We start from the raw sequence: 18,081 nt of genomic DNA on the forward strand, positions 1-18,081 counted from the left end.
TTTAAACTTCAGTTGGCAGTGGGTTCTGATAAGTTAATGTATGCAAAGTACTTTACATCTGCCTAGAAGGTAGTTAACAAATGGTACTTACCACTGTTGCTTTGTGAATGTGTTTTGTGTTCTGGTAATTTGAATGAGAACTGTCCCTGCAGGCTCAGGCATTAAAAAACAGTTGTTCCAACTAGTAACACTGTTATAGAGATTTGGAGGAGGTACAACCTTGCCAGAGAGGCAGCTTTTAGAGCTTAAAGCTCTCATACCACTTCAAATTCTCTGTGTTTTATGTTGAAACAAAAGATGTGTTCTCTGCTCGTGGCCTGTGATCATACCTCTCCCACTATTATGAACGTTTCCTCTGGACCAAAAGATCAAATAAACTTTCTTTTTTCCTTAAGTGACCCTTCTTCATTTTATCATTACAACAAAAAACTAGTATTACACTCTACCATGATGCCCAGGCTGACCTTGAACTCACTCTTCAAGTCTCGGTCTCACACTGCTGGGATTAAAGGCATGAGCCAACAATACTTAGCTTTAGAATTGGATTTTTAACAAAGAAAGGTTAGAATCACAGGAATAGAAGATAAACATAGTGTATCCTTCCACATTCAATACCTAACAAATCGGTTGTTTCTCTTCAAAACATACTCTAGAAATTAAGTAACTAAGTCTTTTATCCAATAACTAACAAGGTTTATTAAAACATGCTACTGCAATCAATGACAGTAAGCAGACAGAGTTAACACAACGACACCTATCAAATCATTTCCTAAAATTCAGAACCCAAGATGGCAAGGCAGAAGAAACTGACCCCTCTGACCACAAGAAAATTCAGAAAAAAAGAAAACATTCAAAGCAAAATCTTGCAACAAGATGAGCAAGAACTCCAGGACAAAACAGCAGGAGCCTGTGACTACTCAATGTTGCCACAGAAGCAGTCCGGAAGTGCTCAGTGCCAACCCAGGAAAAGGGACAGCATTTTTCTTGACCTTCCAAACCCAGCACAATGACTGAACCCAAATAGCATTCACTAAAGCAAATAAACGTTATCTAGTGACTAGTCCACTGGAAAAAAACTGAAATATAGCCATTCTCCCTCCTTCAAAACATTAAAGTAGATAGGAGAGCTTTAAAGTACAGAACAAAACAGACAAGCCCAGAGTTACTGCCCAGAATGACAGCCACAAGCAAATGGCCTATATGCAGTCTTCAGCAATACACTTGAACAGTCGATTCCTGTCAACAAGCAGAACCTTCAGAGGTTGTGTGTTCTTTAACTACACTCCCCTTTTAAGCAATGGCAACTCTACTTACCAAACTAATAAACAAAATAAATAAATAAAAACTAAAAAGAAACCAAAGTTTTTGTTTCTGAATTCTCACTTGTTTCTGGATGGCTATGATGACAAACCTAAGAAGCACCCTGCATTTGCAATACAGCCCTAAGTAATATCCTTTAAAAAGGCACTAGTCTAAACAGGTTACTGACATCCTCTGATTATCAGCACATTTAAAACTCCTTTTCCAAGTGTCAAAGCACCTAGCCACTGATAATGAGGTAAAGCTGAGAATACTTGATGAACATAAAATTAAATGTTAGAACACCTCAGATTACATCTAACATTTATAATGTGTGCCCATACTTTGGTGCTTTGTTGTTTACGTAACTGGACTAATCGTCATCCTGTACCAGTAGTTTTGGCACAGCTCTCCAGCATCCTATTCCTACTGTGAGGATGGCAACAAGGAAAAGCAAGCACATATTTCTAGAGACTAGATTCAGACACATCTGATGAAAGACAACTCAAACTCCCCTAAGAACACCCACTTGTTCAACCACACCAGCTCACTTACCTCACCCATAGCTCTTCCCTCCAGAGCAAGTGCTTGAAAATCATGATTTAATTCATCCATAGAGCGTACCTAGTGTTCAGAATAGAGGGGAAAGCTTCACGTCAGCATTATGAATATTACATACCTATCATGCACAAATGAAAAATCTTTCAGTATTTACTTTGAGAAACCAACAGGCACCGTACCAAAACTCAAGGGATTAAACATTCACTTACCTTTAACTATCAGGACTCAGAAATGATCCCTGCTTTAACCTACCCACTCCCTTCTATTTCCAAAGCATGAAAATATCACATGACAATGTTAGTTACTTTACTAAGCAGAGGCCAATATGCTGAACAGCAGTGGTGTTTCAGTGGTGGGTCTCTGACCAAAAGCCAGCAATGCTGCACCACAGCCTTCAGCAGTCAAGTATAAGTGAGGTCAGTCTAAACAATAGCATTCTTCATCACTCCAAGATATCAGGCTATAAACTTTACAGAGTATCTGAATCTATCCACAGGAGGCAGTCTCTGGAAGCCCCCAAATCTCAAACAACGGAGAAAAGAAATGGTATATATCATAAGAAACCTTCCTCACAGTTCACTAAAGCATATCTATAAACAACTTCTGTAAGCTTCCACTTAATCAGCTCCAAAGTTATTAGTGGTAAGGTAACAGTGGATCAAGGGACTTATTACTGAGTCTGATGACCTGAGTACCATCCCCAGGACCCACATGGTACAAGGAAATAATTGGCTTCCACAGGGTGTTTTCATATTCACATGCACACATGCATGCACACGGATAAAACAACAATAATAATCTTTTTTTTTTAATTCTCTGTGTTTTGAAGCCTGTCCTGGAACTCACTTGTAGACCAAGCTGGTCTGCCTCTGCCTCCCAAGTGCTGGGATTAAAGGCACATGCCACCACATCTGGCAAAATTCTTTAAGATAACATTAACAATGAATATGAAATATGAGAACAAGTATTCAAAGCTGTCATCTTTACCCATAATTCAAAATGGTGCTAAGTTTTAGGTCACTGTGAGTTTCACAGAAAAATGTGGTTCAAATCAGATTTGCCATCTGTTGGTCTTCTCAGTTATGACCAACAATCCATCTCTGTTTTCTGAGGCTGAGTGTCCACCACCTGAGAAAAGATATTCGTGAAAGAAGGCATTTCTAGACACCTGAAAACAAGACTTCTAAAGCAGGAGCCTCCTAACCTGCTGTCCTGTTGGCTACCACCTTCCCAAGTTTCTAGGTTGAGGTAATGAATGCAAAGGCTGAGCTAGGGCAAGATAAGAGAAAGGTAGCACTTAAAACCCAACTGAAATCAGGCGGTGGTGGCCCACGCCTTTAGACCCAGCACTCAAGAAGCAGGGATGGAGGAAGACCCATCTCTGTGAGTTTGAGACCAGCCTGGTCATCAGAGTAAGTTCCAGGACAGCATAGGGCTACAGAGAAACCCTTAAAAAAAATAAAATAAAAACTTAAGACTTAGAATGTTTGTCTGAATAGTCATTTGTAAAATTACGGTAATACTACTGCTTTCTGTCACATACTTTAAAACCCACAGGTAACAACAAACTATGCAACTAATGATAATGTGTTTTAAGCTGTAACAACTTTGGAGTGTTTGCTAAAAACATAAATTTATACAATTCAAGCTGGATATGATAACCTAAGTGATCCCAACACTTAAAAGACTGTGGTAGGAAGATCACAAATCCAATGCCAGCTTGAACTTTACCAAACTGTACATAACAGGGGCTGGAGAGGTGGCTCAGAGGTTAAGAGCAGTTGTTGCTCTTGTAAAGGACCTGGGTTTGATTCCCAGCATTGACATGGCAGAGCTCACAATCATTCATAACTCCAGTTCCAGATATTCAATGCCCTCTCCAGACTTCCACGGGCACCAAACACACATAAAACAAAATACTCATACAATTTTTAAATAAACTTAACAAAACAAAACACAGGAAGAATTTGGAAAACACACAGGTCTATCTCTTACTGTGTAATCCATGCTATACTAAAGAGAACTAAACAATTCTTGGATACCAAAAAAAAAAAAACTACAAACTGTTTCAAGCAGAAACACTAAAAATCCTGTTCATATTTCCCTAGGAAACTAGATAAGGTGGGAAACACACCCTTACACATATGTTTAGAGTCAGCGCGCCAAACAAACAAGAGATCCACACTGCACTTCAAAAAATCACTTTTCTTTTTTTTTTTTTTTTGGTTTTACGAGACAGGGTTTCTCTGTTTTGGAGGCTGTCGGTCCAGCCTGGCCTCGAACTCACAGAGATCCGCCTGCCTCTGCCTCCCGAGTGCTGGGATTAAAGGCGTGCGCCACCAACGCCCGGCCAAAAAATCACTTTTCTAATCATGTCTTAGTACAAGAGGGAACCAAGGCTCAAAGAGAACACCTGTCAGCAATACAAGATCTTAATGTCTTTCCTGTTTCCCAGCCTTCTGGAGACCAAACTGCCTTCCCTGTCTGCTATGGACTCAGGTGACTGAGCCTCTGCTCTCTACTTCATCTTCTGTCCTTCAGCAGTGCCCAGCCCAGCCCTGCAGTACTTGACAGTCTTTATGCTTCCATCCCATCATTCTTCTTCTCCCTCTGCTATTTGCCCTCCATCTCCCCAGGTCTGCTCTTACACCCACTCTTCTCTTGCTCTATCTCTCCTCCAGGCCTCCCTGTTTCCCAGTGACACACTTCACCTACACTACAAACTACTTTTATTCTTTCTGTGTGTATAGCCTTCTGCCTCCTATACTGAGAAAGAAAGGGCCTCACTCCCTAAAACTTTCTTTGCTGGCACACCACAAACTCCACTTAAAATTACACCTACAGGCCAGGCGGTGGTGGCACACACCTTTAATCCCAGCACTCGGGAGGCAGAAGCAGGCAGATCTCTGTGAGTTCGAGGCTGGGCTAGACCAACAGCCTCCAAAACAATACAGAGAAACCCTGTCTCGTTTAAAAAAAATTTTTATACCTACAGTTAACCAAAGCAAATAAAACAAACCCTTCTCACTGGATGTATATTCAACTATTCAAGAAACCGTTTGTTTTTAGGGGAACAGCACAGTTTACTATGAAACAAGAATAGCCCATCTGTGGTTGGAAAGAAGCTACGGTGACATAGAAAATCAGTATTGAATCAGTAACAACAACATAAAAATGGTCATTGAGTTTGAGGCCACCCTTGACTACATAGTAAGACCCTGCATCAAAAAAAGAAGAAAAGGGGGAAAGGGTATTACCAGTGAAAAAGATCAGTTATAAAAACAGGTTCACAGGAGAAATTACTACCCACCAACCAGGCAAGCCCACACTTGACTGAAGATGGCCACTGCAGAACTGTCTCTACTTCTCCAGCTGAAATATGCTCCCTCTTCTTCAAGTCTGGAAGTCTGAGAACTGAGAGCCATGGTATACCTCTCTCTCTTCATTCCTGAAGTAACACTCACCATGGCTCCATGCTGACATGACTGGAAATGTCATGAAAATGGCTCAGATTTCCCTAGAAGTGACCTCTGAATTAAAAGGTGAACCATTTACATAAATACCTGTACCTTCAAAAATTACACTCAATCTTACTATGACTGATTGCCAAGAGAGCAAATGGGAGTGGCAAGAAAGCAGGAATTATATCCCTAAAGGCAGCTTCCATCACTGCCTCACAGGAAACCAGCAAGCTTACTGGCTTTTCTAGGAATCTGACAACGAACCTTGTGAGTTTTATTAAAATCCAAGCTCTCTGCCCTGGTAAACTGACTTTCAGGAATTTAAAGCCTAAGTAAATAATCAGAAATATGGGTAAAGATTTATTGACAAGATCTCAAACATAATAGTAGCAAACAGCTACAAAACAGGAATTTATTAAATACAACATGTGGCCTCAAACTCAATGACCATTTTTATGTTGTTGTTACTGATTTTCTATGTCACCGTAGCTTCTTTCCAACCACAGATGGGCTATTCTTGTTTCAGCCTCGAACTCACAGAGATCCGCCTGCCTCTGCCTCCCGAGTGCTGGGATTAAAGGTGTGTGCCACCACCGCCCGGCCTGTAGGTGTAATTTTAAGTGGAGTTTGTGTAGCTCTGGCTGTCTTGGAACTCACTCAGCAGACCAAACTGGCCTACCTCTGCCTCCCAAATGTCTAAAAATTGTTATGTGTATGAGCATTTGACCTGCATGTGTATGTGTGTCTGTGCATCATGTGTGTGCCTGCTGCCAGGAAGCCAGAGAAGGGTGTCAGATTCCCTGAAACTGGAGTTTCCCCCCACATGGGTGCTGGGAACTGAACCTGGGTCCTCTAGAAGTGCACTTAAAAGCTCTGAGCCACTCCTCTAGCACCCTAAAGCATGTCTAAATTCTTAAAGAGCAACATACATGTACATAAAAAGACACAAAGTGGGACAATACAAAGTGCCACACCAGTGAGTTCCAGGAGAATCAATAAATAAATATAAAAATGTAAAGCCTCTTAATCAAACCCGGGTAGCCTAGCATGGTAGCATACACATGCACTCCCAGCTCAAAAAACAAATGTAGGGGCTCAGTGATTAAGACCACATAATGATTGTTCTTCCAGAGGGCCAGCACAAATGTTAGGAGGCACTTATAACCTCAGCTCCAGGAAAGTTCAACACCTCTAGCCTTTGCAGGCACCTGCACATATGTACACATAAATTCAAACAATTACAAAAAGTAACAAAAGTCACCATGTGATGGCACATGCAGGTGGATCTCAGAGTTCAGAGCCAGCCTGGTCTACAGAGCAAGTTCCAGAACAGCCAGAGATACACATCTCAAAACAAAAAGAGAGAGGGGGGGAGCGAGGGAGGGAGGGAGGGAGGGAGGGAGGGAGGGGGAGGGAGGGAGGGAGGGAGGGAGGGAGGGAGGGGGAGGGAGGGAGGGAGGGAGGGAGGGAGGGAGGGAGGGAGGGAGGGAGGGAAGGAAGGAAGGAAGGAAGGAAGGAAGGAAGGAAGGAAGGAAGGAAGGAAGGAAAAGTTCTGGCCAGTGTGAGCTACAGAGTGTGTTGCTGTCTCAGTCAATGCTCCATGCTGTGAAGACACAAAATTGGAGGCCTGTTTACAGCTTCAGAAAATTAGTCCGTGGTCATCAATCATGTCAGCATGGAAACATGGCAGCAGGCACAGTAATAGAGAAGTAACTAAAGGCTTCACCTCCTGATCCACGGGGTGCAGGCACACACTGGGCTTGACATTAGCTTTTGGAACCTCTAGGCACACACCAGTGACCTCCTCCAATAAAGGCACACCTCCTAATCCTTACAAACTGGTCACCAACTGGGGTCCAGGCGTGCAAATATGAGCCTATGGGGGTCATCCTCATTCAAACCACTACAGTTATAGACCAGCACTGAATACACAGCAAGGCTCTTTTGTTAAGGGAGGAAGGGACTGGAGAGATGCAGAGAACCAGGTTAATTTCTAGCACCCACACGGCAACTCAAAACGATCTATAGCTTCAGTTCCAGGCAATCTGATGCCCTGTCTTCTGATTTGTGGGCACCAGCACACATGTGATCCCCATACATACTTGCAGGCAAAACACTGATACACATAAAATAAAATCAACTAAATAAATATAAAAATATTTCTTCTAGAAAACCCTTCAGGAGCAAGTGTGGTGGTATACACATATGAGCTCAGCACTTGGGAAGCTGAGACAGAAGATCACTTGAACTTGAGGTTAAATGAGGAGTTCAAGACCAATCTGAGCTAAATAGGAAAATCTCTCTCTCTACTCAAATCATCTTTCTAGAAACAGATCATTAAAAGCCAAAATTAATGAATAAGCTTTCTTGGGGCTAGAGGATTCAGTGATTAGACTGCTTGCTGCCCAGCTGATTTTTTTTTTTTTTTGAGACAGGGTTTTTCTGTATTGTTTTGGAGGCTGTCCTGGAACTAGCTTTTTTGTAGACCAGGCTGGCCTCGAACTCACAGAGATCCTCTTGCCTCTGCCTCCCAAGTGCTGGGACTAAAGGCATGCGCCACCAATGCCTGGCTCACCTCATTTGAGAAAAGGATATACTATGTGGTCCAGACTAATCTGGTATTATAATTCTCCTGCTTTAGCCTTCTGATGTACAGAATTGCAGGTGTGCCCGCATGTCCACCTTTTACTCCATTTTTAAAATTAAAGTGGCACTTTTTTTTAATTTGTTTATTTATAGAGGCAGGGTTTTACTATGCAATGCTGGTGTCACTTTGTAAAAAAGGCTGGCCTTGAACTCAAGAGACCTGTTTGCCTGTCTCCCAACTGCTGGGAATAACTTCTCCCATCATGCCCTGCAAGGTGGCATATTTATGACAAACAAGTCTACTTTAGTTTATTTATTGATTGATACAGCATCTCACTGTGCTAAAGATTTTTCACTCTTAGCCTCTTAAATAACTGTGACCACAGCTGGACACCACTGCATCCCACTAGACAGACACCACTGCATCCACTAGACACCACTGCATCCACTAGACACCACTGCATCCACTAGATACCACTGCATCCCACTAGACAGACACCACTGCATCCACTAGACACCACTGCATCCACTAGACACCACTGCATCCCACTAGACACCACTGCATCCACTAGACGCCACTGCATCCCACTAGACAGACACCACTGCATCCACTAGACACCACTGCATCCACTAGACACCACTGCATCCACTAGACACCACTGCATCCCACTAGACGCCACTGCATCCCACTAGACAGACACCACTGCATCCACTAGACACCACTGCATCCACTAGACACCACTGCATCCACTAGACACCACTGTATCCCACTAGACACCACTGTATCCCACTAGACACCACTGCATCCACTAGACACTACTGCATCCACTAGACACCACTACATCCCACTAGACACCACTGAATCCCACTAGACAGACACCACTGCATCCCACTAGACAGACACCACTGCATCCCACTAGACAGACACCACTGCATCCCACTAGACAGACACCACTGCATCCACTAGACACCACTGCCTCCACTAGACACCACTGCATCCCACTAGACAGACACCACTGCATCCCACTAGACAGACACCACTGCATCCACTAGACACCACTGCATCCACTAGATACCACTGCATCCCACTAGACAGACACCACTGCATCCCACTAGACAGACACCACTGCATCCCACTAGACACCACTGCATCCACTAGACGCCACTGCATCCCACTAGACAGACACCACTGCATCCACTAGACACCACTGCATCCCACTAGACACCACTGCATCCACTAGACACCACTGCATCCACTAGACACTACTGCATCCCACTAGACAGACACCACTGCATCCCACTAGACAGACACCACTGCATCCCACTAGACAGACACCACTGCATCCCACTAGATGTCACTGCATCCCACTAGACAGACACCACTGCATCCCACTAGATGTCACTGCATCCCACTAGACAGACACCACTGCATCCCACTAGACGCCACTGCATCCCACTAGACGCCACTGCATCCACTAGATGCCACTGCATCCCACTAGCATGTAGTTGTGAAGTTTGTGAAATGTACGATTCTATCACAATCTAGTCATGGAACAATCTAGTTGTGTATTGTCTTTAGTAATCCACTCCTACCTGTCTCCTAGCTATTGCTGTTTGCAATTTTACCTTTTCTGAGATGTCATATGCTAGGCACATTCGAATTTTTATTACATTCTGATTTATTTATTTTGTGTGCACTGGGCAGAGGGTTCACACATGCCACAGCACAAGTGTGGTGGTCAGAGGACAACTTTCAGGAGTGTGGGTGCCAGGGATGGAATTCAGATTGTCAAGCTTGGAGACTAGCACCTTTACCACCCAGCCACCTCACAGGCCTGGAGAGACTTAAGATTTTTAAAAGCCATAATCACAACATCAGAACCTTTTAAGGTTCATCAATACAGTCTTTCAGCATATGCTCACTGTTCTTCAAGTTTAAACCATCTCAGTATTCAAGACTCTATGCCAAGTTTAGCAATTCAAAATAACATCTTAATACTCTTCAAAATAAAGCACTCCACTCAATACATCTCCTCAATGTGTCCTGATGACATGATGTCTACATTCATCACTTACATACTTCTTTGCCAGGTGCTAGCAATAAGAGGCTTTAAAAGACTTTCTGTGAGGAAGCATACAAGTGGTCTTTAACTAATGGATACACAAGGATCATCAGAGAAGCCTCAAAAATATACATTAATGACAACTCAGCACTGGAGCATCTGATTCACTAGGTCTGGACCAGAGACCATCACTTGTTTACTGCAACGACATGGTAACACCCAATGGAGACACAGGAAATACTCAACTCTAAGACTGTCATTGCTTAAAAAAAGACTTGCGAAATGTTTTAACCAAGTACACCACAGGCACAAGAGTGTCCAACTCAGGAAAAAAGGGGGTGGTAGCAATGGCTACCAGAAATAAAGGTACTTTAACAGAAGCTTGAAGAAAATGTGGCCCCTAATTGGTAGCACTGTTTGGGGAAGCCTAGGAGGTGCCTTCTGGAGGAAGAAGGTCCCTGAGGGCTGGTTTTGTAGTTTCAAATCTAAAGGCATTCCCACTGCTTGTTCATTCTGGTTAAGGTTAGGCCACCAAGCCTGCCTGCCTGCCTGCCTGCCTGCCTGCCTGCCTGCCTGCCTGCCATCATGACAATGTACTCTCATCCCTCTGGAACCATAAGCTCAAATAAACCTTCACTCCTATTCAGTTGCCTTGGTGGTGGTTACAGAAAGTAACTAATACAGGTTCTTAAGACAACATAGCAGAAAGATCCTTACATATCCATGTTTACTGTTGTACTTTTCACAATAGCCAAGACTTAACCTAGAAGTAAACTGACAAATGAATGGAGAAGGAACATATGGCACAAGCTAGGTGTGACTCTGCATAGCTGTGATCTCAGAAGGATCAGGTTAAGGTCATGCTTGGTTACATACCTAGTTTGAGGGTAGCCTAGCCAGCGGGGAAGGAGGGGAGGAAAGAAGTTGTTACATATACATAACTATCTTATCAGTTGAAAGGATGAAATTAACATCGTCAGAAAGACAGAAGTCAGAATAATGTTAAAAACCAGGCACAGGTCAGCCTGGTCAACTTCCTGGGCAGCTAGGGTTATTAGACAGAGAAGTGCTGTCTCAAAAAGAAAAAAGGGGGGAGGCACAGAAAGATGAAGGTTACATGTTTTCCTCACAAGCAGTATCTATATTTAAACACCCCTGCAAGGCCCAGTTTGGTTTTTGTTGTCTTTTTTTCTTGTGACTGTTTCTCTGTGTAGCCCTGGCTGTCCTAGAACTCACTCTGTAGCCCAGGTTAACCTCAGAGATCTGTCTGTCTCTTCCTCCCTGGGATTAAAAGTCTGCCGCACCACTGACTGGCTGAATTTTTTTGTTTTGTTTTCTTATTCAAGCCAGGATTTCCCTGTATAGCCCTGGCTGTCCTGGGACTCAATCTGTAGATTAGGCTAGCCTCAAACTCAGAGATCCACCTGACTCTGCCTCCCAAGTGCTGAGATTAAAGGTGTATACCTGGCTGAATCTTTATGTACACACATATGTATAGGACCTTAAAATAGAGAACATTTCTCTGTGTCTGGCTGGTCAGTTTTTTGTCCTACCTGGAGCTTTTTGTAGCCAGAAGCTTTTTGTTCCACCTACCAGTCCCTCAGTCACTTATAAAATAATCACTCAGAGCCTTAATACTAATTATAATAGTTTGGCCAATGGCTCAGGCTCATTACTGGCTAGCTCTTACATTTGACTGAACCCATGTCTATTAGCTTATATTTTACCATGAGGCTCATGGCTTGTTACTGCACATCTTGTTTCTCCTTTGGCAACTGGTATCTCCTCCAACTCTACCCTTCTCTCTATATCTGTGCTTGAATTCCCAGCATGGCTCTATTCTGCCTGGCTACTGGCCTCTACTTTATTAATCAATAGTAATATAACATATATACAGTATACAAAGGGACATCCCATATCATTTCCCCTTTTCTGTCTAATTAAAAAGGAAGGTTATGGACCAGGTGGTGGTGGCACACACCTTTAATCCCAGCACTTCAGAGGCAGAGGCAGGCAGATCTCTGTGAATTCGAGACCAGCAGGAAATGACATAGCAGGGCAGAATCAGTATATAAGCAGGGACAAGCAGGAAATAGCTCTTCTCTCTCTTCTCTGCGGAAACGCTGAACAGATACGATGTAAACCCCAATGGAGTAAGGTGCCCCTGGACCTTTTCTCCAGGTAAGATAAGGCCATGAGGAAATACATAGATTAGTAATTATGGTTTAAGAATAAGAAGCCCAAGTAGCCAGCCAACAGCTTATAACTAAATAGTGTCTTATAACTAAATAGTGTCTGCATGTATCTTTGGGGCAGAGAAGGGCAGTGGGACCTAGCCAGGCCAGAGAAAACTCATGTTACAGAAGCTATTGATTCCTTCCAGGCTAGTAAGACCTGGAGAAGTCTCTGATGAGAGCAATTGCCCAGGTAATCCAACATCCAAAAAAGCTTCATGGCAACTCACTGAGATGATTCAGCCTCACAGACTACTACAGCCAAGATTTAACCATAATTTAAAATTTTTCTCAGGGACCTAAAGATACTTACTTCATCCACAGACAGCAGAAAGCAGTTTGGAGAAAACAATGCCAAGAGTTGAGGGGGTAGTATGGATGGTCTTAGGTTATTTGGTAGGTTATGGATGTTGGTTATATTTAGGAGAATATGGGAATACGGATAAAAAGACAACTATTTATCACAGACATTTTGAATTATCATGGATTTTGGTATAGTGATACAAACTTAAAAGTTCATTTGTTGCACTGTATATGTTTCTATCTTGTTTTAAAGATTTTTGTATACTGATACAAATTTAAGATCAATTTTGTTATACCGTATGTTAAAAAATAGAAATTAAGAGTAATGTAAGTTAGATTTTCTTCATATTCAGAGATATATTTCAGGTGGATAGGGTAATCTTCAAACACTTCAAAGACCTGCAGAACAAGGCATTTAAAATGTTTTAAGAACTTAGACAGTGAGACATGTCTACTCCTAGCAGCACCAATTACTTCAAGAGGATGATGAGCATCGAAGAAGCTCCTTATGGAGACTGCTTTCAATATGGGAAGGCTAGCCATTTGGGCAAGAAACTGCTTGTCTGAACTGTTTCACTGCATGTTGTATAAACTGGACATGCAGGACTCATAGAAAAATATTGCTGAACTTGCAAAAACAAGATGGGATAGTCATTCAGGATTCCTGCTTCATGGAAGATACTGCCAAACATTCTACAGGACACAGAGAAAAATGATTGATAAATTGCCAACACAGGCAGGACAGTCCCAAACCTCCTGCTTCACTGAGAAGTCTACTAGATACTCTAGACCTGTGGGCTGAAAATGGATGCCCCAAGGTTACAGAAGACCTTTGGGTGACTGTAGGGGCAACCAGTTATCTGTTGTTTCTAGAGTTTTACAAGTTGCTCACAATACACTTCCTAAACGTTTACTTAGGTAAGATTACATCCTTCTGGGGTCTTTAATGGAGGTGAAGACTAAATAGTTATAGTTTTCCTTACTTATGATAGGAAATATTAGATATAAAATACTCACATGCCGGGCATTGTTGGTGGCACTCACCTTTAATCCCAGCACTTGGGAGGCAGAGGTAAGTGGATCTCTGTGAGTTCAAGGCCAGCCTGGTCTACAGAGTGAGTGCCAGGATAGGCTCCAAAACCAAAACCCTATCTTGAAAAAACAAAAACAAAAACAAAAAAAAACTCACAAATTTTGCCAAATACAGACTAAATATTATAACTAATTCTTATTTGATAGCTGTTTTGTTATATGTAATTTTACAATGTTAAAGTTAAAACCTTCCTTTTTGACAGAAAAGAGGAAATGATATGGGATATCTCTCTGTATGCTGGGAATATGTTTTATTACCGTTGGTTAATAAAGAAGCTGATTTGGCCAGCAACCACACAAAATAGAACCAGTCAGGAAATCCAGGGGTGGGGTCTTAGATGTACTAGAGGTACCAGCAGCTATCAGGGAAACAAGATGTGAGATAAAATATAGGCTAATAGAAATGGGTCAATTTGCCGGGCATTGGTGGCGCACACCTTTAGTCCCAGCACTCGGGAGGCAGAGGCAAGAGGATCTCTGTGAGTTTGAGGCCAGCCTGGTCTACAGAGAGAGTTCCAGGACAGCCTCCAAAACAATAGAGAAACCCTGTCTCGAAAACAAAAACAAAAACAAAAAAAAAAAAAAGAAAGAAAGAGGTCAATTTAGTTGCAAGAGCTAGTTTAAGCCTGAGTTAACAGACCAAACAGTTTGTAATTAATATTAAGCCTGTGAGTGGTTATTCCGGAACTGGCAGGCAGGAGAGTAACATTTGGCTACAGAGGATTATGAAAGAAACGTTAAGGAAGTTCTAGATACAAGGAGAGGATAACAATAACGGAAATCTATATCACAAGAAAGTGGAGGGGGGAGGGGGACAGGGACAGGGACAGGGGAAGAGAGACAGCAAACAAAGTATAATGATACATATTCTGTGAAAATAAAACCCATTACTCTCTTTGCTAGCTAAAAAGAAATAATAGGGCTGGAGAAATGGCTGAGCAGTTAAAAGCATCAGCTGCTCTTCCAGAGGTCCTGAGTTCAATTCCCAGCAACCACATGATTGCTCTCAACCATCTGTAATGAGATCTGGTGCCCTCTTCTGGCCCGCAGGCATACATGCAGACAGAACTACAAAAATACAAAGGCATTGTGAATCCAGTGTCACTAAGCACTGACAGGGGATACAGGCAGAGGTAGCCAGGGTTACAGTTAGTCTCAAAAAATAGCTATTCATTAAAACCTCCCATGTGCAGCACTCAGGAGGCAGAGGCAGGAGGATCTCTGTGAGTTTGAGACCAGCCTGGTCTACAAGATCTAGTTCCAGGGCAACCTCCAAAACCAAAGAGAAACCCTGTCTCGAAGGGAAAAAAAAAGTTCCATGTGAAAGCATTGCACAAACTATTAAAAAATGTGTATTTTTGACAAAGAGATGAAGGAAGTGTGGGTCACATTCAACTACATTAACTATGAGATTTTGCTAGAGAGATGGCTCAGAGGTTAAGAACAATGGCTGCTCTTCTAGAGGTCCTAAGTTCAATTCCCAGCAAACACGTGGTGGCTCACAACCATCCACAATGAGATCTGGTGCCCTCTTCTGGCATGCAGGCATACATGGAGGCAGAGTGTTGTATGCATAATAAATAAAATCTTTTTTTAAAAATTTGTTATTTCCCTGCCCAGTTTTCTCATTCATAAAAAGTGATAAAAGAGCCAGGCAATGGTGGTGAACGACTTTAAAATCAGCACTCAAGAGGCAGAAGCAGGAAGATCTCTGTGAGTTTCAGGTCAGCAGCAAGCCTGGTTCTACAAATCAAGTTCCAGTACAAGCTCAAAAGCTACACAGAGAGCCGGGGTTGGTGGCGCACTCCTTTAATCCCAGCACTCGGGAGGCAGAGGCAGGCGGATCTCTGAGTTCGAGGCCAGCCTGGTCTACAAAGTGAGTTCCAGGACAGCCTCCAAAGCTACAGAGAAACCCTGTCTCGAAAAACCAAAAAAAAAAAAAAAAAGCTACACAGAGAAACCCTGTCTCAAAAAACAAAGTGATAAAAACTTACATACGGGGCTAGACTACTTTTCAGTGATAGCACTGGACTGAATAAATGAGCCTTCTAGGTTCTACCAATACCACCACCAATAAAATGTAAGAAATGATGTGTTACCCAGAAAGCATACACATCAAGTTCACAACATTAGGACAATATTTGACTGGACAGTCTGTGTACACATGCACATGCCAGGACCACTGAACCCATAATTCTTCAGAGTATATAATCAAAGAACTGATGATCATCCTTGTAACCAAATGCCAAAGTCTTGGAAGTTCATAACACAAAGGATGAAGAGTGTAAGAGTAAGAGGATACAAACTATGAAAGATGGATTATTTAGTCAATTGTTACTGGCCCAAATGCTGAAGAACCTAAGCAATCTACCTCAAAAGGCAACTCTAATTATAAGGTGTCAGAATTACTTTATAGCACTGGAGAGGAAACAGGCATCTGCATACACATAAGATGCCCATACCAGGGGTTGGAGAGATGACCCAGTGGTTAAGAACGTCGGGCTGTTGTTCCAGAGGACCTAGGTTCAATTCCCAGCACCCACACATGGCAGCTCACAATTGTCTGTAACTCCAGCTCCAGGGGATCTAGAATTCTGAAACAGACATGCCTCCAGAACACCAATGCACATAAAATAATTTTTTTTTTAAAAAGATGCCCACAGCCGGGCGGTGGTGGTGCACGACTTTAATCCCAGCACTCTGGAGGCAGAGGCAGGCGGATCTCTGTGAGTTCGAGGCCAGGCTGGACCAACAGCCTCCAAAACAATACAGAGAAACCCTGTCTCATGTTTAAAAAAAAAAAAAAAAAAAAAAAAGCCCACACCAGATCAAAGGAACAGCAACACAGGACCAGATATTCCATCTATGGAATTCTGTCTGCCCATCTGTAATCATCCCCTATGATGCCAATTTACAGTGAGCACCAACAATTCTAATACCAAAATCCACATGAAGTATGCTCCATGGCACTGTGACCAGGACAGAGCTACTTAGGTCTGCCTTGATAACCCAATATAAAGGTCAAAGTTCAACCATGAACCTTATGATGTCTCCCCTATTTCATCACCTACTTTTTATCTCCCAGTATTTTACAGAGAAAATAGATTTATTTCACAATGAGAGTACAATAATCACCTCAAAAATGTAATCTTTATCGAGGCCAGCCTGGTCTACAGAGTGAGTTCCAGGACAGCCTCCAAAGCTGCACAGAGAAACCCTGTCTCGAAAAACCAAAAAAAAATTTTTAATCTTTAGTTCTGCAAGATGAAATTTCCAATGTAGTAAAAAAGAAATCCTGAATCATAAAAATTACTATTAAAATATGGTTACAAGAAAAGATGGGTCTTCTAGTTCCTTTCTAGCATCCTCACATTTGTCTTCTTAATGACTTGCTATGGATGCTACAATGTGTACAACATAACTGCTACTAATGTCTGGAAGCAGTCTGTCTGTCAGTACTCTAATGAATTACTTTACAACCCATCACCAACCCAAGTTCACTTTCTCTCACTCCTCCAGAAACTTCCACTGAGTCCAAAACTAGGGGCTTTGAGGTTCCAAAATAAATCAAATATAGCAATTTTACTTATTAAATCAAATTATGGGGCTGGAGACATGGCTCAGCGGTTAAGAGCACTGACTGTTCTTCCAGAGGTCCTGAGTTCAATTCCCAGCAACCACATGGTGCCTCACATCGACCTTGAATGAGATCTGGTGCCCTCTGCTGGCATGCAGGCAGAAGGCTGTATACACAATCAATAAATAAAATATTTTTAAAAAACCTTTAAAAAATCAAATTATGAGCCGGGCGTTGGTGGCACACACCTTTAATCCCAGCACTAGGGAGGCAGAGGCAGGCGGATCTCTGTGAGTTTGAGGCCAGCCTGGTCTACAGAGCGAGTTCCAGGACAGCCTCCAAAGCTACACAGGGAAACCCTGTTTCGAAAAAACCAAAAAAAAAAAAAAAAAATCAAATTATGCAGAAAGTTTTATTGTTCATATGGGGGGCATGGGTTAATACAAGGGTTCACTACAAAGCCCAGGCTGCCCTCCAACTCACTATTCTTCTGCCTTACCCTACTCAAGAATGGGATTACAGCCTAGACTCACCATGCTCACATTACTTACTGGGGTACCTCCTATGCCTCCTTTTCCCTAAGAATGTAGCATACTACAGCCAGCTCAGACAGTGTGTAACTTGAATTCCAGCACTCAGACAGAGGCTATAGAATCCCTGGCATTTGAAGCTATCCTGGTCTACAAAGCAGGTTCCAAGCCTGTCAGAGCTACATATACTGATTCTGTCCTTAAGGAGGTCAGCATTAGAAAGTGGATAACCAAAGTGTTGTATATATAGCATGTGCTTGTAAACCCAGCTACTTGAGAAGCTAAAGCAAGAAAACCATAAGCATGTGGAGAGTCTGGGCAAAATAGCAAAACTGTCATGTCAAAAACAAAATCGATTAAAATAAAAAAAAATGG

General features: G+C 42.4%; 1 protein-coding gene across 25 annotated transcripts in view; it reads right to left on the reverse strand.

Annotated features, from left to right (window-relative positions):
• Pum1 (pumilio RNA binding family member 1) overlaps positions 1-18,081 on the reverse strand; it is a 107,549-nt gene that overhangs the window by 80,393 nt on the left and 9,075 nt on the right. For all 25 annotated transcript variants that reach the window (XM_040756519.1, XM_040756518.1, XM_040756517.1 and 22 more), the window contains one exon: positions 1,855-1,923. In XM_040756519.1, the coding sequence (XP_040612453.1) occupies positions 1,855-1,923 (69 nt within the window). The remainder of the gene's footprint in view (positions 1-1,854; positions 1,924-18,081) is intronic.

Source organism: Mesocricetus auratus, unplaced genomic scaffold (assembly GCF_017639785.1).
Source record: "Mesocricetus auratus isolate SY011 unplaced genomic scaffold, BCM_Maur_2.0 Super-Scaffold_100014, whole genome shotgun sequence".
Lineage (NCBI taxonomy): Eukaryota > Metazoa > Chordata > Mammalia > Rodentia > Cricetidae > Mesocricetus > Mesocricetus auratus.